This window comes from Azolla caroliniana, unplaced genomic scaffold (assembly GCF_043228905.1).
Source record: "Azolla caroliniana isolate FFs.n. ecotype wild unplaced genomic scaffold, voAzoCaro1.0.p SCAF_5, whole genome shotgun sequence".
Classification (NCBI taxonomy): Eukaryota; Viridiplantae; Streptophyta; class Polypodiopsida; order Salviniales; family Salviniaceae; genus Azolla; species Azolla caroliniana.
The window spans coordinates 4,940,045-4,957,300 of NW_028230440.1; the positions used below are offsets into that span (position 1 = coordinate 4,940,045).

Below are 17,256 nucleotides of genomic sequence, written 5' to 3' on the forward strand. Positions count from 1 at the left end.
TTGGCTTAAACAAGTCGATGCATAGACCTTGAACCATGTGATTATCATTGGTCACCTCTTTTGCTTTCGTAGACAATAGATACAAAGTGATGTATGTGACTATCATTTGGAAGAATATGCATGAGTATGAATATAAAAGAAAATAGTTCAATTATTGATAAGACCATGTGTGATCTTTTATTCCAACTTTCTAAGTCATTATCCTTGGCTCTTATAGTTCCACGAGGTGAGAATAAAGGAGTTTGACCCAAACTACTTAATTTTGATTGACTTTGTGCTTATTACATGACAATTAGCTATTTCACAATTACACGACATGAAACACTTAAAACTTATAATGCAACACATTGTTGCGACTCACCAATAAGAAATTGTTGTAGTCTTCTTGCTCGCCAATCCCTCGTGTATTGAAGCGTGCAATTTACAACATTTTAGATACCATCATCGATAAACATTGATCTCTCATTATATGTGAAGTTGACATGTTATTTGATTTTTCTATTTCATTTTGTAATTGTAATTATTAATTTCTCGATCAGGTGAAATGAATCAAAGTAAGTATCTTACGATGTAAAACTTAACATGTGTGATATTAGCTTGACATTTTCTTCATTTAACAATGATACGAGGGAATGTTTTGTGTTGCATAAAGATAGCCATAAAGGCATGCAAGCTTGTCCACCAGAAAAATAAAATTCAAACCTTGCAAACTTTTTTTTATTTGGCATGCTAAAAGCTCCATGAACCTCTCAAACAAACAATCACAACCCATTTTTCGATCAATAATGACATGTGGACATTTTGTCACGTTGGGTTCATATTAGTTGTATGTTTGCAGTCTATCTAATTAGTGTTTTTTTGTATGCATTATAGCTACAACGAGTTTAATAACACAATTCTATTATCATGTTGTGATGTTTTGTTGGTGTTTATTTCCTTTGTGGTAGAGATATCATGTCAACTTCTCATATGTGAGTGAAAACATTGTTTTGTCCATAAGTCGTCTAAATTTTGTTATCCTAGTGATGTAACAAGATTCTCAGGGTGTTTCTTCATTAAGACTTGTAACTCCATAAGGGGTAGGCCATCATACATATATGTCTATCGACGAAATTCATCCATAAGGCTAGGGGTTTACAAGATGAAAAGTCCAACATTCTAAGGATTGCTTCAAGGTGAAGGCTAGCATACAATAAGGTCCATCCCAAATTCCACATCACTACTCGAGGGAGTACATTTGTGTAGATGGCAATATCATGCTCAACAAATGTGGTTCTTCACTTTGTCACACAGTCATAAGGCCTAGCGCGAACCCAAACTTTGACATGAGTTATTGTGAGATGCGAAGGGCAACATAGAGCAGTGCTCGAAGGGAGAGTTCAAACAAAGTGGAGCACTCGAGCATGTCATATATCCATGCCTTTCGGGAACAAATTTACATCTCCAGAATGAAAATTTCTCGATATTGTGATCAAGAACTAAAACCTTGGATAATATTTGGAAGGGCGGGGTGTATATGTATCAATTTCGACGTATTGGGGAGAGGGGCATAATGGGAATATTGGGAGGGGTATTCGAAGAGATAATGGAAACTCAAAAACTCATGGGTTGAGGGGTAGGGGCCTATCGCGGTTTTGCCCCTTCTGTGCATGTACACACATATATCCGGAGGAACATCGCCATCGCCATCGCCATCGCCATTGTAGTCGCTATCTCCGTCTCTGTCTCTCCCATGGGTGGAGACCAAGGAAAGAAGCTCGCCTGCGAAATCATTCATAACCAGTTTGGAGAACTGGTGGGGGTAAGCAACCCATGTCTTCTCCACTTTTTCTGAGAGAGGGAAAGATTGCGTAAACTTTCAATATGTTCGACAGTAACGATTGATGAGAGAGAGAGAGAGAGAGAGAGAGAGAGAGAGAGAGAGAGAGAGAGAGAGAGAGAGAGAGAGAGAGAGAGAGAGAGAGAGAGAGAGAGAGAGAAATTCCCTCAAGGTTGTGGCTCTGCTGCTAAGATTTTCCAGCAAAGACCAGATGTTCATGCAATCCCTTACTTTTTTGAGAGCTGGCATTTGTCAGGACGAATAAAAAATGTGTTATTCAAACAAACCTCTTTTGATGTATAACTTGAAATTCAGCTTTAGAGATAATGAAGAGTTTTTTAGAGTGCTGAAATTGGCAGTATTATAGCTTTATTTGCTCTATCATGTAATATGCTCAATGAACCTTGGAAGCTCTAATCCGAGTTTTAGTTGCTAAAATAACTTAAGCGTCTAATTATTTAGACTTTATTGAATTGCATCCTCTTCTAGTAATTTTCAGCAAAGAAATACTGAAATAGACCCAATATCCGTAGCCAAAATGGGGTCAACTCCTAGCTTAGGAAGAATCTAGCTAATGTGAGAAAAATTAAGGCTCAGTAGTGAATCCAAAATCAAAGAGGTGTTGTTCGTTTTGCAAACTACTAATGTGGCTAAAAATTGGCTCTTTAATGACGAGGCTCTTGTGGCCATATTAGTTTCCTTCAACAGCTTCTCTTTATATCTCTTGGCTTTTAGCAAGAATAATCCCAAGCATTGTTGATCTTCGTATTCCATTATCTCAACTGGACATGTTCCTTGTTCAAAGAAGAAATGATTTCTCCTCCATATTTCATAAAAAAACTGCAGTTTTCCTCTTATTCCACGTCCCGATGGCACAATCAGCATATTGCATTCAAACGGGAATAGTGCATTGATATTTTTGTGATGTGGTTGGAACCATTTTTCCATTCCAGCATATTGGCAATGATTATCTTCATGTTAAGCAAAATTTGCTGATGACATAAGTGCCAACATTAAGCATCTTTACTTTGGGAGCTACCAAATCCCATTGGATGCAAGTCCATGATCAGAATATTGTGTCAGTGCTCTCATCTCAGTCCAGATTATATCTTGAGGCACCAAGGCTTTGCTCCTTATCGTGTGAGTAATTATTGAGGCTAAAGTCCCACTGAATCTCTCCAGTTTTCTGCCTACTAAGGCTCGATACTCAAGACTGTAGAGAGGAGTTGTCAAAAGTTGGGTTTCCAAAGCATTTTTATTTTTGAGCATTGATTGTTCATTGTTCACTTTGTTTGAACCTTACATTGCAATTACTTGTCAGAAATACTAGTATATTTTCATCCCCGTATGAACTTTGCATATTTTTGTCAAAAGTACTTGTTTTATGTTAGTTGGCAGTGTAACCTTATGGATGGCCTGGTTTAATAAAATGTAGAGTAGACCATGGAGCGTAAAATGACGTATGGTTATCAAGAATTTTGGTTCCCAAAGCATCAAACAACCACAATTTTGTTCGTGATTTTTGGAACTGTGTAGTTGTAGCAATGTTTACAGACAAATCTTTGTCTATACAAAATGATATCAAAGCATGTAAATCTTGAAGTCAGAAATCAACATAATGTCATCAGCATATAGTAATATTGGTATGGCTATCTCCCTTTCTAAAACAAACCTCAACAAGTAACACGTGTTTCAACAAACACAATGGGTGCATTCTACCATCGAGTGGCTTAATAAATATCCCCACATCCTTCCTTGACCATTTAGTTGTTCTTCTCTGTTTGGATATATGAAATCTTCCTTTAGCAACTATTCATTTTCAGTCCCCTCTACCTTCTCATCATCCATCTGTAGTTGAGAGCTTTTTCTCTAGTTATATTGGTCTCATGCTCTTAATCACTTATTCAGCTTTGAGGAGGTCCATCCTGTCTATATTTTGTCTTATCTGTTCATTCTGTTTGATGTGATTATTGTAAATCCTCATCAACAATTATTTCAGTTTCGTTGACTACATTTGTCTGGCCTTTTTTCTATCGCAAAAAGCGGTTGTCTGTCGTTCAATGATATAGCTTATCTGGGATAACTGTCTCTGGGTCTGACATTTGCAAACCCATGCAATTTACCTGATGTTCTGAATTTGGATTTAAAATGTTTTATGAAAAATAAAGTAAAATAGTTTTCTTTTTTTGGTTGCAGAAAGTTTGCCGATGCCTTCTGTCAAGAGGTCATATCTCTTTTCCAGATTTAGTGAGATACTCTGAGATTCCTATCCCACAACTCCGGAACTGTTTGCTTGTTCTTGTTCAGCATAATTGCGTCCAAGCCTTCAGGCGCGAGGTTGAAGGTTGGCTCTTTTACATATCTTAAGAATAAGTTTGAAGGTCCAGTTCATTTTTCTTGAGAGAGAGTTGTAACTCTTTCCATGGTAACTCCTCTAGGGCATCCTCTACTATATATTTGACCTCTGGGGCATAGATGCCGGCTGATTTGTCCTTGAAGAAGTTAGTGATGGTTACTCTGTCTGGGTTGGCAATGATAGCTTTTATATCGTGAGATACCGAGGTTGTGGATGAGGTCCATAAGGCCATAAATCTTTTGCATGAGATTGTTGTAGCTCTCTCCAGGGATACTCCTCTAGGGCATGCTCTGATGCGTGTGGTTGTCTGCTGAATGGATGTGAATTGATCTGTGGATAGGAACACATTAATAAAGGTTGTCTTTATGGGGTGGCAATGATGGCTTTTATCTTTTTAGATACTCAAGTTGTGGATGAGATTCCTGAGTTAGCCTGACAGTGTTATAACTCCAGTGATGGTTCTTTCTGATTGTATTGACTTTTCTCCTATGCGTTGGAATGTGTAGTCTGTTGCTTCTTAAGACTTTCTCCTCGTAGGTCGAAACTTGAGCAAGAAGCTGTCGCATCTCTAGTCCTCAAAGTCTTCCCTAAAGACGCAATGTTGACTTCTGCTGATTTCATAAAATATGGAACAATGGCATATATGGTGCACCTCTGTTTCAACCTCAAGTGAATGTAGCTGGCAGAGGTGATCATTTGGTTTTGGTTTCAGCTCTTCATATCTCCGTCTCTGGATTGATGGCATGCATATTTGTGCAACTGCTTTCCTTATGCCATGTAAGGTGTGGTATCCATGTAGTTGGGATGGGTTACAAACCCCATGTAATGTGTTGGAAGTTATTATTCTAATGTCATGTGAGTAGATTTTGGGGGAGTTCCCATAATCCTACAGCAAGCTGACTGCTTGAGAGAGGGATTCAGTGACCACTGGTGTAGGTCCTTGTGCTGATCTTAAAATTTCACGTGGTATTGATGGCTTGCTACTACATTGGCTTTGCTATCATCATTACCGATGGTCTTTATGAGCACTGCTATCCATCATAGAAGTTTCACTCTTGCCCATCATATCCAGCCAGTGGTTCCCTCATACTATACAAGCTGGGTCCTCACACTTGCACCCCATCAAAGGGAGTTGGAGTAAGAAGTGTATTAAAGAGCTTTACTTGGACTTTGGTTCTGGAAAATGTATGTGAACTCTATTTTTCTAGTCTTGTCTCTGCTACCTCTCATAGAAAATTGTGGGGCCTTAATAGTGATTCCTAGGTATACATATGATTTTACATACTCTACTGGCTTCCCATCAAATGTGAATGAAAACTCATCTAATCATGTTTGTATTGTGTTGAAAACCTGTACCTTGCATTTCCCAATATCCACTTTGAGATCTGTCAATACAAAAGTTTTCAGTGCATCTAGATGAGCTTGTAGGCCCTCACATGAATCTGAAATGAGTACAATGCTATCCATGTACAATATGAGTATACTAACAATGGATCTGAAAGGGGTATATTGCATTTACCATTGAATGAAAAATTCATTAATGTAAATGTGACATATTGCACACATATAAATAAATGACATATGCTCTAACAACATTTAAGCATGTATGTTTTCTATGTGCTTCTACGCGTTTCTATAATATTAGTGTAAGGAATAAAGACCCATGAGAAGAAGTTTAAATGATAATGTATATGTCTTGCTTCAGTTGTGACACATATTATTATGTGATTTATAAGTGACTATATGGCATACTCATTGGCTTACTTAAATATTTGGTTGTAGGTGTTGGTTTAGCACCAGCGAAGGTGTCCACATCATACGTTGCCATTATAAATAACATTCTTCATAGGATTCGTTTTCCAAAGTTTTTGATGTTAGTGCGACAAGACTTGGGAGAAGAGGTATTTACCAAGCCTAGTAAAGTTTGAATATTATTTTGTGTGTAGTAATATTTAACATAATGAAACTTAACACCCTGATCTTGTAGTTGGTATATAGCCACATGATCTGTAATTGGTTTCCAAGAACATTTTGAGGTTATGTTACAAGGAGGATTTCTTTGTGAGCTTTGGGAAGGCAACATTAACAAGCTAACAACTTTATAGGTTTGCACACGTGTCATTGTGGATTTAATTCCATGTGTTTGGAGCTGCTATTGGTGATCTTAATTGGTATTGGCATTGTGTTTATGCGACAAATTTTATTTTTTATGTAAGGTCAACTCTTTGGGGGATGGGGGAGATAAAAAAAAGGAAGGAAAGATTGTATAGGAAAAGGCCATTAATTTTTGGGAATATTGTACGTTTTTAGTGCTGGGCATGGTTTTGCTAATGAATGAGGTGAAATACTTCTAATTGTATGTTCTGAGCTACTCCATGAACGCGCACACACACACACACACATATGAGTCATTCCTTTTTATCAATTCTATTTCATCTCCTTTGGGCCGTGAGAAAAGCTGTTAATAGCAGCAGCGGAACAGTAGTTAGAAAAAATAGACGCACAGCCAAGCTGTTAGACAGCAGTAGCAAAAGTAGTTGCAAGAGTAGAGACACTGCCAAAGAGTAGAGCCTCTTTGCAAGTAGCAGCAAAAATAAAGTTCTTAGAAAAATGCTGGTATAGTCTATTTATACAAAATTAGGGAATGTGGGTGAAATGGTTGTTTGGTAGTTAAGTGACCCTTGTACTACTAAACAGGTACAATGAACAAGGAATATGAGGGAATATCTTGGAAAATTGGAAGAGAGAGAAGGCATTTAAAGCGTTGCAGATTCTAGAGAGAGAAGGCATTTAAAGAGTTGCAGATTCTAGAGAGAGAAGAATCTAGGTAGAGAGAATGTGGAAGAAGATAATAAAGAGAAAAGAGGGTGCAGGTCTGGAGCTGCCACCCTCCAACATGGGCAACTTGCCAATTTCTCAAACTCAGTCACATGCATACACAAATTTTTGCATGACACTGGCTGAGGACTCAAGCTCTAAATAGAGTCATTATACCAAAGAAAATTACAAATGAAATCTGATCTTGTAGCAGTGCTGCGCAGAATCCCAGACCATCTCCACATAACCAAGTTCGGCTATTTGGCATGGTTCATTTCTTAGATATTTTCGTAAGACAGATGCTGTGACATCGAAATGCAATGGTTTGTATTAATGTCTTCAATCCTTAGCTTGTGTGGGCAAGCATCTTGATAAAGCCGTTTTTTGCATAAATTATGAATAGAGTCATCAACTCACGTATCAGAGTTTAAAGTGACTTAAAGTTTGCTTTTTCTGAGACACTTTGAAAGGCCTGAACTGGGAGTTTAAGATGAAAAATCAGATCTCAGGAGCCAAAAGTGGAAAATGGTTCACATCTCTCATGAAGAAAGCAACTCCCAAAGTTGAACTTTTTTCCTCTCATTTCTTCAGCATTCTGACTCTATTAATAACCATAAAAAATAAAAAGGATTCATTTTCAATAAGACTTCAGCAAAGGATTTGGATTTAATAATAGATCGAAGGACATTATTCAACATGAGAAGCTGTAAGAAGAGATTAAAAATGTAGGTTTCAGTGAGGAATTGGTAAACAATACGAGATGGATATCCAAGAAGAGATAAATGAAGAGCAAAGGGATTAAAAATCAAGATGAAGATTAGAGATACTAAAGTTGGCAACACGAAGATGAGGAGATGTAGATTGGTTGGAATGAGATTAAGATTATGATTGCATCACCTAAGTTTGGAGGTGGTTTGATGGGTTTGAACTCACGGGGAACTGCTCTCTTAATTTCAAGAATGATATTTTCCCGTGATTGAGAGTGTATTATTGAGATTGAGACGACAATGATCACCAAAGATTGTAGTTGGAACTTACATTGATTTTCCTAGAACTGCTATAAGATGAGTATTCTCATAAGGATTTGTTTTATATTGAGTATGCATATAGAATTATCAGGTAAAAGGTTATTTAAAAAGGACACACCCTTTGAATTGTTGCCCAAGTTGTTGGAGTTTGACCTGTCATTGCCAAACTCATTATCTTTTGTAGGCTTTCAGCTAAGATTGAGCCTGCTGTCAATATAAGGATCATATTTCATTACTATCACTATTGTTTTTCAAAAGATACCTTGGATTAACAATGTGTTATCACTATATGATTATGATTCCAAGCCTTAATGTTCGTATGCAATTAGCAACTTCTTAGAGTGCACATATTCAATAAAGGAAGACAGTAATCTCGTTTAGCTTGCTATAGCCATTCGTGAAATAATGTATATGCAATGTTAATACATTGTTTGTTTCTTGTTTTGCATCTCAAACATAAATGGATCCAGTGAAGAAGAATAGATTTTTAATACAATTTGTATTTGTATTTTAGAGTTGTCATTTTTTCTTGATAGGCAGAAACCTTGATCGAAGGACTGCTGGAACATGGAAGACTCAGTTTGGAGCAGTTAATCCAGAGAGCTGCGGCACGATCTAGCAAGTGTAAAAATTCTCTGCTTGTTTTATATAGGCTTTGGCAAGCAAAATAAAAGTTTTACATATTCTTGTCATTGTGTGCAGGAGCATGACATTTTATTAAACTTTGTACATGTCATAGCTAGGATAAAAGGATTTTTTTTTCTTATGAATTTTAGCGATTAGTTAAAGTTGTATTTAGAAATTATATATAGTTCATAAGCTTCAACCATCACCAAAATCGTAATGAATAATCTACATTTTTACTAAATTGCTGAGTTTTCGACAAGATCATTATTTGTGAGGCCTCCACATACGTGTATATGCAGCAAGAAGACTATTATTCAGGAAACCATTTAATATCCTTGACAAATATATGTATTTCTTATCATGATTACACCTGTGTGCTTTATCATCACCTTAAGTGAGCTGTTTATGACCCTGCATGATGGAGAGCGGATCCTTAGTTATAGATTCTATTCATATGTTGCCTTAACTTTATTGTTTATATTTGCACACAGATGATTCATTTTATTCATTGACATTGTAATGCGTATCTTCTGCAGTGGAGTCTGATGTACAAGCTACAGTTAAGGAAACGTTTGGAAATGTGGTCCGAGCACATTATGTTGAGCGTTGTCCTGCACCGGAGCCATCGGTGTCCCCAAGACCACCGCCTGAAAAGCGAAGCCGGAGTACCACTGTTAGTGCTGCATACTTCTCTCCAATACTATGTTTCTTTTTAGGAAATTTAAATAAGTAGCATGAACTATCAAAACGTTGAAATATAACCATGTTCTCTGAAATTGATTAATTGCATTAATCATTTGATGGACTTTAGGGGATTTTAGAACATAGATAATCCTTGGTTAGCATAAGAAATAGGGAAATTCAGAATATCCATATGACAGTGGACAAAGAAGGTTCATGATTCTATCTAGGCACAAGTGCATGCTTGTTAAAATTACTAACCCCATCATCTACATCTGATTCTTGTGATCTGCATTTATTTACACATGATTCATGAGCCCATCTTAAAACACTTATTATGCAGAACATATTAAGGCACAGTATGGATAACTTATTTGCAGCACAGCATGCCCTTAGTTTAATGTCATATTGTATTCATAGTTCTTTAGTTCAATGTACCCTGTAATTCCATCAAATTGATATCAATTAGCTCATAGTAAAATATCAACACAATGATAATTCTTAATGGAACTGTTGTCTGAATAATTTCAATCTCATTGAATTTGTAAATGGTTCAAATAGTTCTGAAGGTGTTTCTTGGCATAAGATCAGTTTAAGATAGAAGCAATCAAGCAAATGTTTTCCAGTAATTTACACACTTAGAGCATCTAATGATTGATGTAGTATGGGTGACAATCGTGTGTTCATTGCACGTTCCTTGATTGAATAGTTGTTGCTATATGTTTTCTGTTAGGCATCATGTCTCTTTGATTGGAACCACTAATCGGTTGGTATTTTTTACCATATTCATTTTCTTGTTTAAAAACACTTGGCAATTGCTTCTTCCTATTTATTATGGGGAAAAAGTCCACTATACCCCTGACTTTTCTTTATTTCTGCAGAAACATGCAAACAGTACTTCCTACAAAGAGATTGATAGGGTTGTACCTATGTACAGAAGCATCTAAAGAAATAGCATATTTTGCATTTTGAGATCGGAGCAACGAGCTTGCTCAATTGAAAATTGGAACTATGATATAATATTGTTTTCTGATATTGATATTATCCAGAGAGTTCATATAGGGAAATATTTGATCCATATCATTACATGCTAGTGTATTCCTTCACAAGACTCTTCTGTATGTTCTTTACATGCTAGTGTGACTAGCATATTTTCACAAGCCTTTTTTCTTATGTGTCTTGTCCTAGTTCTCAGGATTGGTACACACATTGGCAAAAAAGTAGAAATTGCCCTCTAGTATTTTTTGTTTATCTGGTGAATTGTGGGGAATGTAGTTTTTCAATTGATGAACCACAATGTTAGCTAAGGCATAGTAATGTACTAAGAAAAATAGGTTTTTGTGCTCTTTTGCTAGGGAGCTTGTGACATCATGAAGATTTTTGAGGCTATTACCAAAATGATTTTGGACTTTCCCTATTTTGCAATTAGCAATTAGAAATAGAAATATAATTTTCCTTCATGTTTCTTTTTTGGAAACATAGATTGACACATGCGTGATATTCGCCATGCGCAATATTCTCAATATTCGAGAATACAAAATGGCCCCAAGAATATTAAAAAAACCATTCGTTTTGCAAAATAAATATAAAAAATTTATTTATTTATTTAAATAAATTTATTTCACCAAAAAAAGAACAATTATTCATTAATAGATTATAGTGTCAAGAGAGTTTATGAAACTTATTTTAATTAATCAATCAATTAATTAATTTTTAAAAAACGAATATTTTTATATTTATTATACAAATATGATTAGTTTGAAGAACTATTTTTAATGTCAAGATAAAAATATCCATAAATTTTGAGGGAATAAAAAGTGAGAAATTAATGAGCCTTTATTTTATTTTATTTATTTATTAAAAATAAAACAAATACTTGTCCACCCATTCGTATTCGTATTCGTTTGCATTCGAATGGGAAACCCGACGAATGCGAATATGTCAATCTATGATTGGAAACATAGTCATACTTCATTGTTTCATGATGTTTAAGCTTTTTCTTGAAATTGACAATCAGAAAGCTTCTTATTTGGTATTGGTAGGCAACTCCAGCAGAGAGGATCATTGAGACTGAAGAGAAACGAATACTTGCTGCTGCTGCCCCAATGGATGCAGAACGTTTTTTGTTAGTTTCCTCTCCTTCAAGCAGAGAAATGCCAGAATCAGATGGTTTGACAGCTGCATCAGATGAAAAAGTTGGACAAAAGGTTAAACTTAGTTATTATCTGTGCATCATAGAAAAGGTTGATTTTATTTGTTTCAAAGGTTCTCTGATATGTGGTCTGTGTCTTTGTAATGCTATATCAGGAAACTCACATGCATCACTAATATAGATATTCATAATGAGAAACTTTCCTGAAGAGGCCATGTAAGACAATTCTTCCTTGCTTACTTGATTGTAGTTTTTCAAAATTTCAGCGGAAAAGAGATGCTTTGGCTCTGGATGGGAAAACTACAGCTGTAATCGAGGAGAAAGAAGTCCTATGGCGGGTGAATTTTGAGGAGTTAATAAGGAGACTTCGACATAAGGTAACATTACAACAGACATTTTGTAGAGTTTCAAATCATCCCCTCCTTTGCATAGCTAGTAATGCTGAGAGAGAAATTGCATTGTGCACTAGAAAATATGTTTAACTGGGATCTTCTTATCTGTGTGTATATGGACAGGGAAGAATCTCAAGTGGCAGCCTAGCACCACTGAGATTCAGTCTTACTTCTTGCTTAACCAAACACACGCATTACTTTTAGGGAAAATAGAATAATTAGAGACGTCTGACATAGAAATCAGGCGAAAGTAAAGTTTTTTTGAAACAAAGCTGGAATATGAATTCCATATATCAATTGAAGAACATTACGCCTTTGGAAGAAGTTAATATATCATTCATTTCATTTTTTCTGCAAATCACTCTCATATCTATTCTTAGCAAACTCCTACTTTTACCTCTCAATTGTCTCTTACTTCTCAGTTCTCACACTGACCATGCCCGAAATTTCTTCTCATTTTCCTAGTTGCTGTACTTATGTAGTGCTCTTGCAAGAAATACAGTTCACACTGTTATTGATGTGTATACAGAGTTTTGGGGACATACTTTCAACTGAAGTCCTTTTTTCCACAGGCCTGCGTGAATGAAGTAAGATCAAAGATAGACTCTGGTGCAGGATGCATTTTACAATGTATGCTTGAGGCAACTCGAAATGCAGAGACAGACGTGAAACAAAAGTACTCAGGTCTAAACAGTTTTCTCTGCTTTTGTGCCGAGGATCAATCTGGTTGAAAAGAAGGGTCTGATTTCTGTATTCTAATTATTTTGGAACTTTGATTCCATTACTCTTGGAGTATTCAATATATGTTTAATCATGAGCCTGAAGCACACCAATTGTCATATCCTTAAGTATGCCAACAGTTAGTATATCACTTATTTGCTTTTATAAGGCTTATAAGCAATGGCCTCGTGGTTGCAGCACCGTTGTCCATGGATGCAATTACAAATGCAGTAAGAGCAACACCTGAAGGTAAATCAATGACAATGGAGAGAATACGGATGGCGCTTCATATGATGTGTGCCGAGTCAGTTGGGTTTGTGAGCAAGCAAGGCGACCTAGGATCGCAATACGTTATCAGTATCCATAAAAGTATTTTTGATGTTTGTTTGTATTTGAGTGTGAAATTTCATGTTGTAAACCTTGATAAAAGTTGACCAGATTTGTCCAAAATTATTGAGGCTGCCTGCAAGTATGAGGTATGTAAAATGTGTAAACAGGCAACTTCTGATGATCCAATGTACACCATCCATGACCACGTTACACGTAGTTAACCAAGCAGAAGAAAATGACATCCTACCTATTACCAAATGACTTACGTAATTTGTGAGTAAAAGCCAACATCAAGGCTTAGCGAATGCTAACAGCCCAACTGCCTGCTGTGTCATGAGAGAGATTGAGAGAAAAATGAAATGAAATTTTATATTAACATTTTTGAAAGGCCAAAGTGACCTGGATTTTTGGCAGCTGGAGGCTATTGTGCTTCAACGTTATGGTAAAGAGAGTTGTCGGATTTTTAGATTGTTATCCATGAAAGGGCAGTTAGAGCAAAAGCAGGTATGTATTCTTTTGTCTTCATTTACATTGTCACAGACATAGAATTTAAAGTTTTTGACATGGATATTGGGTTTAAGGTGTCTGATATTGCGCTGGTATCATTGAGTGAGACGAGAAGACTTCTGTACAAGCTTTTGGGAGAGGAGTATCTGCAACTTCAGGTTCTTTTTTATCCATGGATTTGGACATAAGTTTGGGCTACTGTAATTTCAATGGTAGCCTATCGCAGGAGGTTAATGTCAATATTTTATCCATCATTCATTTTGATATTTTATCCTCACTTTTTAATGTTTTGGTGATGATGTATAGGAAGTATCAAAGACTGCGGATCATGCACCATCAAAAACCTTCTACTTGTGGCGTGTAAACTACCCATCCATAGCAGAGCATATTCTAGAGGATATGTTCCGAGCTGCCTCCAACATTGGGCAAAGACTTGCCTATGAACTTCAACAAGAGCAGGAGGTATTTGAATATTGCACATCCTCATACATGACACAATTTGGATATAAATAACTTTGAAGACATATTTTTTAGGTGTTAGATGTCTTGAAGCAATATCAACTTTCTAAAACCTCCAAGGATGCTCCAACTGTGACCCTTACTCAGTCTCAACATGATCAAGTGAAGCGAATCCGTCGCGTTGCAGCAATCATGGAGGCCTCATTACTAAAGTTGGATGATAGCATTATGTTGTTCAATGATTTTTAATTTTGTGAGAAAACTCCCCCTTGGCTCTTCCACTGTTACCCTTTCGAATAAAATATTCTATCCAAAATTTCCATAGAATCCTGAAGAACGCATTTAAGCTATAGAGAACTCATATTCCAAAGATTTAGAACTAGGTTCCATGTTTAATTGCGGTTAATGTGGGGGTACCTGGGACAGTTTAATCCATTTTGTTGGATTACACAATGAGAGAGTGAGAGTAAGAGACAATACATAATATGGCCTAGTATTGTTATACAAAATGGATGAATTGATGGAGCAAACCACATTTGCACAGTGTCTTAATCATGAGATATGGATGAGGAGCATCTCACTCTATAATGTGGAGCCTTTCATAATAAGCTAACAAGATTTCTCACCATCAATTATTGCATGCACTACCTTGCGCATTTGAGAAAATATGTGTTCTCTAGTTAAGCATGGATGCAACCTGATTAAAATACATGACCTTTGTGTGACTACTCATTGCTTTTAGGTTCCATGGATAATGAATTTTGGCATTTGAGGATGTTAAATTATCATCACCACGATTGTCAGCTCATGATGCAATGTACTGAAGACAAGATTGCTAGCACATATACATTGCTTCTTGCTATCCATTAACAACTAAGTATGAGATGGGATGGAATCCACATACAAAGGGATGACATCTGAGCAATCATGACGGAGTACAATGCTGCTCTTGGTAGTACAGAAACAGTTGATTCTCATAATGCATATCCTCTTGATGAAAGTAGTTAGTTCAATACAATTGGTTGAGTGCTTCCTTGTCCTACCTGGTGTCACAACTGAGATGGTGTCACTTAGATGTACAAGTCGTTGGGTAAGATCCTTAATACAGTAGTCTATGGAGTTTGTTAAATGATGTCAGAATTTTAACAAACCAACAAAAAGAACTTCAAACTTGGGAAGGAAAGCAGAACAATGCTCCAAGGATGATGAAAAATCAAGTTAGCATTGACCCCCTTAGAAATCTACCAACGAGACAAGCCTTTCTTAAGTCATCAAAGAATGCCGAACTGAGGTTGGATTTTGATGATGAATTAGTATTGGTTGATGGATCTATGAAAATTTCTAGACAAGATTATCTTGGCTTCCAACAGATCAGAGCCTTGCATGTCGAGAAGCTTGAACAATCATCTATGGATTTTCATAAGTGTGATTGTTTATAGAGTAACATGAGGACACACGATAGTGAGACAAAACAGCAAATATTGCGATTCAATGGGGTGGTCGAACATGTAACACAGAGATTGTCAACATAAGCATAACAACAATACCAAGCACACAAAGGGCACCCATCCTCACAACTGCATGCCAAATGCTTTGGTGGCAAGTGATAGAAAGTCTCAAAGTTTGAATTTAGTTGAATGGGCACATGCCTTGGCATGGTCATGATGCAAAGTAGTGTTTTGGAAAAAAGGTCTCATTTAGAGTAATGTCATGCAGTTTTGTGTACCTCCTTGTAGACATTATCTATCACATTTGGTGATCATTGTATGCTTTAATGCCAATTCTTCTAGCCCTTGTTTCGAAAGGGATTGATCACAATGTAATGGTGTGCCTACATGATGTTAAAATCGTAAGTTGATTGAAGTATAAAGTTTTAGTTGGTGGTGAAGGTATCACATTACATGACACATTACCCGATGCAAACAATGACACCATCCATTGTCATTGGGCATGGTCATGATGCAAAGTAGTGGTTTGGAAAAAAAATCTCATTTAGAGTAATGTCATGCAATTTGGTGTACCTCCTTGTAGACATTATCTATCACATTTGGTGATCATTGTATGCTTCAATGCCAATTCTTGTGGCCCTTGTTTTGAAAGGGATTGATCATAATGTAATGGTGCACCCACATGACGTTAAAATCATAAGTTGATTGAAGTATAAAGTTTTAGTTGGTGGTGAAGGTATCACATTACATGACACATTACCCGATGCAAACAATGACATCATCCATTGTCATACAATGACAATATCCAATGTCGGACGACAATATTTGCGTCTTCAATTCCATCAAGAGCTTTCTTTCATTGGAAATGGTGGATAGGTTGGCATTGGATTGGGTTTTAAATATAAACACATTTAAGGTGAGAGTTTTGCTTTTATTATGATTGAAGAGGATGTGATGTGCAAATTTCGTACATGCCCAAATTTCTAAAGCCGTTTCAGTTTGTTATGCTTTGACGTTGGGTGTTATTATACGGAAACATTTGGAACCACTTTAGCTTTTTGCTTTGGGAGTAAAACTCTATCCTTCCCATCCTACGAACTAGAGATTGACAATACATCCTGTTGATTATTTGAAAATAGTTCTCTATATATCATACATCTTGGAAGAACAAATTCCCCTTTCATTCCATGTAATTAACACGCTCATGTTGTGCAAGTAAGTTCAATATTTCCACAAGACAATAATTTAAGACCGCAAAATAATTTTGCATGGAAGGTCCCTTTGTTAGCTAGTTATGCATTAAATACTCTTGTTCATAACTTACTTTCTAATGTTGTTTTTGCAAGGGCAAAGTGACTTAGCATACTTACAAAATTTGAGTTTTAATAATTGATTTAATGGGGTATTGTGAGTATGTCACCTTTGTGAAGATCTTGATTTCTACCGAAATACCATTAGGAATTACATTTGGTAAGACAATAAGATTCCTAAAATAACTCACCCATTCATGTCCTTGGGGTTGTTGACCTCTCTCCCTTTGCATTCTTGAATGTTTGGCACATGGAAAGGTTTCTCTTGAATGCTCATCCTCATTCCTTATATATTTCTCCTTTTCTTCATGACATGACTTGTTTTTGTTGTTCCAAGACTGCGACATATTTATTTTTTGATATATTCAAGAGTATAAGGGACCTCCTTTACATGTTTAAGTTTTTGCATTTTGCCATAGAATGGCTCAAATTAGTAATTATCTCATTTGAAGCAAACATTTAGAAAAGATACCCAATGTAAACGTCCCTAGAATGATCTCATCTCCCATGTTTGGATATTCAACCTCACCAATCTTTTGCCACTAGTATTCCCTAATGTGCATAACCAATATTGATTGTTTAGTACACCATTTTCTCAATTTCTTTCATG

At 36.3% G+C, this 17,256-nt stretch overlaps 1 protein-coding gene across 2 annotated transcripts; it reads left to right on the forward strand.

Annotated features, from left to right (window-relative positions):
• Positions 1–1,636: 1,636 nt before the first annotated feature.
• On the forward strand, positions 1,637–14,516 carry LOC147863823 (RNA polymerase III subunit RPC82 family protein). 2 transcript variants are annotated; one of them, XM_087320171.1, is made up of 14 exons: positions 1,637–1,801; positions 4,016–4,163; positions 5,958–6,076; positions 8,557–8,644; positions 9,184–9,320; positions 11,371–11,535; positions 11,747–11,857; positions 12,445–12,556; positions 12,791–12,949; positions 13,031–13,068; positions 13,337–13,426; positions 13,504–13,587; positions 13,736–13,891; positions 13,964–14,516. In XM_087320171.1, exons 1-14 carry the CDS (start codon positions 1,733–1,735, stop codon positions 14,135–14,137), a joined length of 1,650 nt encoding a protein of 549 aa, XP_087176297.1. In that variant the 5' UTR covers positions 1,637–1,732; the 3' UTR covers positions 14,138–14,516. The 2 variants fall into 2 exon arrangements, with proteins under 2 accessions (XP_087176297.1, XP_087176298.1); XM_087320172.1 differs by lacking the exon at positions 4,016–4,163 and having other exon boundaries at positions 1,662–1,801.
• The last annotated feature ends 2,740 nt before the right edge of the window (positions 14,517–17,256 follow it).

Excerpts from the sequence above, each read along its gene's own strand:
- LOC147863823 (XM_087320171.1), top strand. The coding sequence starts at position 1,733 with ATGGGTGGAGACCAAGGAAAGAAGCTCGCCTGCGAAATCATTCATAAC. Across the intron at positions 8,645-9,183 it reads TGCGGCACGATCTAGCAAGT|TGGAGTCTGATGTACAAGCT; the intron begins GTAAAAATTCTC and ends TATCTTCTGCAG. Across the intron at positions 9,321-11,370 it reads AGCGAAGCCGGAGTACCACT|GCAACTCCAGCAGAGAGGAT; the intron begins GTTAGTGCTGCA and ends TGGTATTGGTAG.